This window comes from Rutidosis leptorrhynchoides, chromosome 4, assembly GCF_046630445.1.
Source record: "Rutidosis leptorrhynchoides isolate AG116_Rl617_1_P2 chromosome 4, CSIRO_AGI_Rlap_v1, whole genome shotgun sequence".
NCBI classification, from domain to species: domain Eukaryota; kingdom Viridiplantae; phylum Streptophyta; class Magnoliopsida; order Asterales; family Asteraceae; genus Rutidosis; species Rutidosis leptorrhynchoides.
In genome coordinates, this window is record NC_092336.1 from 294,948,787 (window position 1) to 294,957,105 (window position 8,319).

The following is an 8,319-nucleotide window of genomic DNA, read 5'->3' on the forward strand; positions in this document are numbered from 1 at the left end:
TGCATAATACCATTATCAATAACACATGTAGCTCATTCAAAATTTTAAAATATTACGGAGTATATTATACACATACTAATAGCAAGTGTCTTTTTTTTGGCTTCCCATTGCTCCACTTGACACCCCTCCTTTCACAAAGGCTTACTATTCACCATTTACACGCACCACTTTTCACATAGTTTGGCAAATTTAAAAAAAAAAAAAAACATACTAATAGCAAGTGTCTTTTTTTGGCTTCCCATTGCTCACCCCTCCTCTCACAAAGGCTTACTATTCACCATTTACACACACCACTTTTCACATAGTTTGAAAAAAAAAAAAAAAAAGTCAAGTGGCGTGAACAGATGAAGTAAACCACCATACCTTGGATACTTCCTAGGTATGTCCTGCCTGACTTCTCTGCTTTGCCCATCTTCTTGCTCTATTTCTCTCATATTTTTTTCTTAAACAAACCCTAAAAGTGACCGCTCAGGAAGCGTCTGCCATCATCTTCATCATCATCGTCACTTGAAAACGGTATTTTTTTTTCCTTTTCTTCATTTTAGGGTTCATAATCTTCATCATCGACATCGTTTCAGGTGATGCATCTTGGAACTAAAAGATCAATAGCCTTAACTTCGTTCACCAGGTTTGATTTTCATGATCTTTTGCACTGATTTTGGTTTATTTAAATTAAAAGTATATATATTTTTATTGTTAATTTTTCAATCGAAGTTGTTGAACGAAGTTATAAATAATCGATTTCGATAAATTAGTAAATCAGGCTTACGGGTAAATTTCTTCAATCCTTTTAGGGTCCAGTATTCTACATCAGGTATGTCAATTTTTGTCTTTTTATTTAATACAAAATTGAAATTAGGTCTCATATGATTGATTAGGATAATGATATTGATTTAATTAGATTAATATAAGTGTTTGAAAGTGTCATTAATATAAGTATTTGTATGTGAAGCTTTTGGTTTGCGATGGTTGTTGATTGTTGGCTACTGATATTGTTGAACGCGTCTGCACTGTATAATGACCAACATCTGTAAGCAATATTTTGGAATTTTTTCATTACCAGTTCTTTTTTCCCATGGTTAATTTGGTTATGTATTGTCTATATTTGAAGTCCTGATTAATACGTATATTGGAGTTTCAGATTCTTTGTGTTATTTGTGACTATTGAAAACTAAAGTCTTGTGACTGCTTTTTTTTAGTCTATGCTGATATTTGTAGGATTAATTTTTAACTTATATATGTTCTTGCTGCTATCTACAAGATGTGGGTATATTTCTTCAAGTAAAAAACTGTAAGTGTTATTATTATTATGTTAATGTTAATTATATTATTATTATTATTTTAAATTAAAATTAAATTTTAGTGAATGAAGTGAAAGATATGACGAGGGAAGAAGTGCAGGAGAGATGAGAGGCTTAAGGTTAAAAAGTAGAATAATTCATTGTAAAATTGGAGTGTCTGATCCTTAAAGGCGACAGAAGGTCGGATTCAACCGAGTGACTACAAATTCAGTTATTCTTTGTACACAATCGTTGCGTCATTTACAGAGCGAGGAAGAAATCGAGTTATCAATTAATTCTTTTGTAACTAATCATTTTATTATTTTGAATCTTTTAATTTTTGCTATGTGTATTACTTATTTCTGAATATAAATACATACCCTGAATTTTGGTTCGAGTATGATTTTGGTGTAAATGTGAGAATCAGACACTGAAAATTGTAAGAATGGTTAGTTTTGGAGAAACTGGAAAGTGGAAAAATGCAGCTGCAAAACAAAAAAAAAAAAAAAAAAAAAAATATATATATATATATATATATATATATATATATATATATATATATATATATATATATATATATATATATATATATATATATAAAATATGCTTAGAATGATGTGTTTATTTAGGGTTTGATTTGTCCATTTTAATCAGATCGATGTAATCTGATACAAAGTATTGATTGGGTAATATGTGTAAAAAGAAATTAGGTCTTTTACTTTGTCCCAATTTTATAACCGCTTACAAAAAAAAAAAAAAAAAAAACATCTTACCAAATTTAAAGCAGTGATCTTTGCCTATGTATCAATGGTTGAATATTTCATTGGATATTATGTTACTTGATATTTATAGGATGATATTATCACATGATTATAACATATAATAATATATAGTAGTTAGAGGTATATAATATTTTCTTTAATAACTTTAATTAGTTGGCCATCTATATTGATACTAACTATTCCGGGTCCAGCCCGCGCGATGCGGCGGGGGCTCTTGGTCCGATTTGAACGTAGTTAGTTTCGTTTTGTTGATAAAAGTATTTCAAGTCCAATGGTGCTGTCGTAAAAATTTAACTCACGACGAGCAGGAAGATACGGGTTGTCGTTGTGTTTAGCGTTTTTTAAAAAGTGTCCGTTTCGAACGAACTTTTTTCGTTTTGTTCATAAAATTATTTTGAGAATGACGCTGCTGTCGAAAAAATTTATCTCGCGGCGAGCGGGAAGATACGGGCTGTCGTTGTGTTTAACGTTTTTTAAAAAGTGTTCGTTTTGAACGTACTTAGTTTCTTTTTGTTCGTAGAATTATTTCGGGTTTAACGGTATGGTCGGTGAAATTTAATTCGGGTCGAGGAGGAAGATACGGGCTGTCGAAGTCCATGGGTGGAGTTTGTATTTTAATTTAGGAAAATGACGGTTTACACCCCTGGAGCTTGAGGTATTTTTTGTAAGCTGTTTATAGCTTAGGGGGGATAAATGAAAATTCGAGTGTGAAAAGGGACAGTCGCTGTTGTCGTTTTTGTATTGAGGATACGACCAAGGGCACGGTATTTAGTTTTTGTATTGAGGATACGACCAAGTAGGGCACGGTAGTTAGTATGTAAAGGATTTAATACTTTGTTATTGTGTTTAATTGCTACAACATATTGCAGTCGGAACTGATGGCCTTAATGGTATGCATTTTGTTCTACAATAGCCTTTTTTCTTATTTTGATGAATTATTTTTACTAATTGATTGATTAATGGCACACTTATCGTTATATATGCGATCACAGATGAGTGGTGATCCTGGTGTATCTACATTTCCTAAGGATGACAACATATTTTTTTGGAGAGGAACAATATCAAGAAGCAAAGATATAGTCTTTGAAGGCACTCAATTATAGGCTGTGTTTGATTACAGAAAAGATAAAATCTTTGATGACAACATATTTTGTTGAAGTTTATTACGAGTTATTTTTCACTCGCGCAATTTATAGGCGGCGTTTGATTTAACAATATGAGTGAAATCGTACTGCATATTTGGTTGAATGTTCAAGCCATCTTTATCTACAATAATATCTTAGAATCCAAAGTAGGTACTATCTTTACTTTATATCATTATTAATTTAATCATGTTTTGTTATATTCATATATTTGTAATTTTAATAAAATAATATAATTTTGCATTATTTATTCAATTGAGCATATACCAGGGTTATTACAGTTTCACCGAGTGATACGGTGGTAACGGCAACAAAAAGGATGCTTGAGTTTCGTATGAGCTCGGTTGTTGCAACTGTTGATAACAAGCCCGTTGGGATTTTGACGTGAGTCTTAGATTATATAAAAGTCATTCATTTAAAAGTAAAAAAAAAATTTTAAAAAATACCATAACATAGTTTTCTACTTGCGTTTGATTTAACAATATGAGTGAAATCGTACTGCAGGTTCGAACGCGTCTATTGAATCGCTTCGTGAGCGAATGTTCAGGCCATCTTTATCTACAATAATATCTGAGAATCCAAAGTAGGTACTATCTTTACTTTATATCATTATTAATTTAATCATGTTTTGTTATATTCATATATTTGTAATTTTGACAAAATAATATAATTTTGCATTATTTATTCAATTGAGCATATACCAGGGTTGTTACAGTTTCACCGAGTGACACGGTGGTAACGACAACAGAAAGGATGATTGAGTTTCGTATGAGCTCGGTTGTTGCAACTATTGATAACAAGCCCTTTGGGATTTTGACGTGAGTCTTAGATTATATAAAAGTTATTCATTTAAAAGTAAAAAAAAAAATTTAAAATTGCCATAACATAGTTTTCTACTTTATATTTAGATCAAAGGATATTTTAATGAGAGTGATAGCACAAGATCTTTGTCCTGAACTGATTTTAGTTGAAAAGGTAAGTTATTACTTTCTTTCGTATATGTATAATCTATACATGTGTTTGATATATGAATTTAATTATTATTTTTGTAATACGTAGGTGAGGACTCTTAATCCAGAATGTGCTACGCTCGATACGCCTATTGTTAATGCCCTGCATAACATGCATGATGGAAAGTTTTTGCATCTTCCCTTAGTTGATAGAGGCATATCAAGGTTCATTGTTGAACTCAGCTGAAGATAACTAATTTTCAGCCAATTTTAATTTAAATAAATTTATATAATGATAATAATATTTGATTTGATGCAGAGGGAGCTGTTATTGCCATTGTTGATGTACTTCAGATAACCCATGTTGCAATAACCAGACTAAGCTTTATCTAAGCTTTTTGGAACCATATGTGAAAAAACACAACCCAAATTGACACATTCATAAGTGAATGGGTCAAACCTTCCACCTCTAATTTATGTTTTATCTTAAAATAGATTGACTGAAGTTGATGTTGAATTGATATGGATTAGGTGGGAAACACGGCAGGCATATATAATGAAGCTGCAAGTTCAATGATGCAAAAGTTTTGAGATTCTGCTATGGCAATTTATGTTTCAATCATGCAATGATGTGTAGTAGAAATAAAATGAGAATTCAAGAAAGTGTTCATACCGTTGGTACTACTTCTTTTGTCTTAATGTTTACGTGTATTATTAATGTTGAAATTTTTTTATATGTTGATGGTAATATTGGTAGCTTCATGTTTTGCTTCATGTTGAAAAGAATTTACTAGTTTTTGTTCATTAATTTCAGGTTGAGGAACCGTTTAGTCAAGATTATCACAGAGGCATGGTTGTAATGGTATACTTAAGGTATTTTTCCAATTTGCAATTCTGCTAATTGCAATTTATTCCATTTGATAATCCGTAGAGATCGTAAGTGTTACATAGATTTATACATATAAATGAGTCGCTATATCAATAAACGATATATTACTGGTTTAAGCCTGAAAGTTACATGACTTTTCAGGTTTAAGCCCGAAAGTTACATGACTTTTCAACAACGATATATTAGGGTGGGGTGCAATACAAGCTTTCCGATCTTTGTATACATGGGCGCCGAGATAGAAGTGACTAAGTTGTTGCTTATTTCGGGGTTTTTGTAAATCCTTCCTTCACGGTTGAATGGGCTCATGGTATAAATAGATGTAACTTTATTATGTCTTATTATGTCACATATAAATAAAACCATTACATTATAAGCAGTACGTATCAAATTTTTTAAATTTGAACCCAATTGGATTTTTTTTTCCCCTTGTAAGATGTCTTCTTTGGTATCTTTGTCTTTGGTATACTTTACTCAATCGAGTTAGGTGTTTTCAATGTATGTATGGATTTGTTATCTTTGTCAATGAATGACTATCGGTTGTGTAGGATATAATTGTTTTTCGTTGTAGTTTGTATGCCCCAAAAATCAGTCGGTAAAATGTGCCGTGCTAATTGTTAGCTAGCTTTAAAATCGCATAAACCTTAAAGCAGCAACGCGCGAAGCCTCAATTCTTGTTGATCCCAATAATAGAATAAACTCGCAAGCCGTTAGGTAATTTGGAGCTCGGATATTTTTTGTTTTAGCTTGCTTGGATGAATCTCGATCCAAGATCTGTATAATTTTAACATCTTTTCAACAAAAAGCTAGCTACATATACATCTTACTAGTTCTTAGTTGATTGGCCGGTCAATGCATCGAAACAAATACTTTTGGTTTAAAGTTCAAGTCATTTATATTTATATATATACCAAATACCAATAGAAAGAACACTATTTCAGTACTCATCAATAGTAATAATCAGGGTTATTTTCCTTATTTCACTTTTTTTTTTGTCTTTTTGTCCCCAACGATAAAATAAGCAACTTTCGTAAAAGAACTAACCCTTCAATGTTACCAAAAGATGTCGAAAAAAATTCTTTTTTACAAAAAAATCAACAAACTTTTTTTTTACTTCTCTTTTCTTCCTCAACGATAAAGGAGGCAACTTTCATAAAATGAACAACCCTTCAATGCTACCAAAAGATGTCGAAAAACATTTTTTTTTACAAAATAGATCAACTAACTTAAAAAAAAAAAACGCTAAAAGAAGCAACATTCACAAAAGGAACAACCCTTCAATGTTAGATGTCGAATTTTTTTTTTTTTACAAAATAGATCAAGACTTTTTTTTAACTCGCATTCAAAACGGAACCCCCGACGCGAAGCGAGGGCTCCACAACTAGTTTAAACCATTTTATGACTTGATTAATTTATTTTTAGCTCTCCATTAGGCTGCGGTACTCACCATATATCAACTTTATGTATTCCAAGTTTACAACTATGAAAATGCACATTTTGGCTATCAAGTACTATAGAACCAAAAGGCACACATCTAAATACAAGGTTTTATGTCGTTTAAATAGTGAACCCTCATCATTTGAATGTTAATAATTCACTATTTCATTTTGGATTGTTCTAAATTAATACTCTATTTTCACAAATATTTAAGAATAATTTATACCGTATACGAAAACGTCTTTTAAATTATGCGTGCATATATTTTGACGTCTCACAAAAAAATCTTGCCACAAGCATTGGACGGCAACCTCACGCTCCCTCGAAATGTATCCTAGAGGTCTTGAAATACGCTCGGGCTCGGGCTCTTCTTCTAAATATTCTTCAGTAATGATAGTGTATACTGTAGTTTACATGTATAAACAGTTAGACGGATAAATATATAAATTAAAGGCATTCAAATGGCATCAAAAGGAAAATATGACAGTTACTCTTCTAGCGTTCTCCGTTCAGGAAGCTCAAGAAAATGGCATTTTGAGCTGCCCAACGTCTTGCGTAAGCCCCGGAGGTCGCATCAAATGCATAAGCCCTATATATCTAAATACGGAGCACGTGAGCAGCATATGCCACGTCAACATAAAGCTTAATGTCGGTTACGTACTTTTAGCATAAAGTAACCACTAGTAAAGTGACACGTGTATCTCCGAACATTCAGGAGCTCCACACCTATAAATAGGGTACTTGGGCCATCACTTTTCAAGCACTTGGACTTGTGGCAGAGAACACACATTCTCTCTCACAAAGTACTTTCTCACTCTAGAACCTGCAGACCTAGCCGCATAGCGCTAGACGGACCAGTCTATCATTTGTTCCGGAAAGATTGATTAAGCCACCTCATGGTAACCAGTGTGACGACCCGGAAATTTCCGACCAAATTTAAACTTAATCTTTATATGAACTCGACACGATAAGCAAAGTCGTTATATGGAGTCTCAAAGTTTTTTGAACTGTTGTAATAGAATCATTTAACCTTTGACTATTTCCGACGATTCACGAACAATTGGTTGCAAATAAAAATATATATATAGGTATACGATTGTTATACATACTTAATAATATATGTAATAGTTTGAATTAATAATATACGATTTAATTGCTTAAACTAAATAAGTAAAATAAATACAATTTACTTATTTAAATAGGAAATGAAAAGTAAAACACAAAATATGAAACTGTTATGAATCTATATATATATATATATATATATATATATATATATATATATATATATATGACCCCTGTACATAATTAATATTATATGAATATTGTAATATATATAAAATTATATTAAATATTCTCTATATGTTATTATATATATATATATATATATATATATATATATATATATATATATATATATATATATATATATATATATATATATATATATATATATATTACATAAATAATAATAGGTGATATTAAAATATTAACTTTAAATACAAATTAAAACAAAATTGTTATTATAATACCATTATTACTTTACTATTAATATTAATAATTGTATTGTTATTACTGTTATAATTGTAAAGTTATCAAAGTAAAATATATATATATATATATATATATATATATATATATATATATATATATATATATATATATATATATATATATATATATATATATATATATATATATATATATATATATATATATATATATATATAAAGATTAATTAAAAGTTTAATATAGTGGTAATTTAAATGTCACTAGTTATTATTATTATTATTATTATTATTAAGCATTTCATTATTAACATTGTTATTAATAGTATTTAAC

The 8,319-nt window shown here is 30.3% G+C and overlaps 1 protein-coding gene and 1 long non-coding RNA gene across 2 annotated transcripts; both read left to right on the top strand.

Annotated features, from left to right (window-relative positions):
- The first annotated feature begins 337 nt into the window (after window positions 1–337).
- Window positions 338–1,680, top strand: LOC139843613 (uncharacterized). Its single transcript, XR_011757642.1, has 2 exons — window positions 338–516; window positions 579–1,680. It is a non-coding gene; the product is annotated as an uncharacterized lncRNA (long non-coding RNA).
- Window positions 1,681–3,250: 1,570 nt separating this feature from the next.
- LOC139843612 (CBS domain-containing protein CBSCBSPB3-like) lies at window positions 3,251–5,441 on the top strand. The gene is made up of 9 exons (XM_071833724.1): window positions 3,251–3,353; window positions 3,475–3,588; window positions 3,709–3,787; window positions 3,909–4,022; window positions 4,113–4,179; window positions 4,264–4,379; window positions 4,474–4,832; window positions 4,969–5,027; window positions 5,185–5,441. Exons 3-7 carry the CDS (start codon window positions 3,744–3,746, stop codon window positions 4,496–4,498), a joined length of 366 nt encoding a protein of 121 aa, XP_071689825.1. The 5' UTR covers window positions 3,251–3,353; window positions 3,475–3,588; window positions 3,709–3,743; the 3' UTR covers window positions 4,499–4,832; window positions 4,969–5,027; window positions 5,185–5,441.
- The last annotated feature ends 2,878 nt before the right edge of the window (window positions 5,442–8,319 follow it).

Excerpts from the sequence above, each read along its gene's own strand:
- LOC139843612 (XM_071833724.1), top strand. The coding sequence starts at position 3,744 with ATGTTCAGGCCATCTTTATCTACAATAATATCTGAGAATCCAAA. Across the intron at positions 4,023-4,112 it reads AAGCCCTTTGGGATTTTGAC|ATCAAAGGATATTTTAATGA; the intron begins GTGAGTCTTAGA and ends CTTTATATTTAG. Across the intron at positions 4,380-4,473 it reads GTTGATAGAGGCATATCAAG|AGGGAGCTGTTATTGCCATT; the intron begins GTTCATTGTTGA and ends GATTTGATGCAG.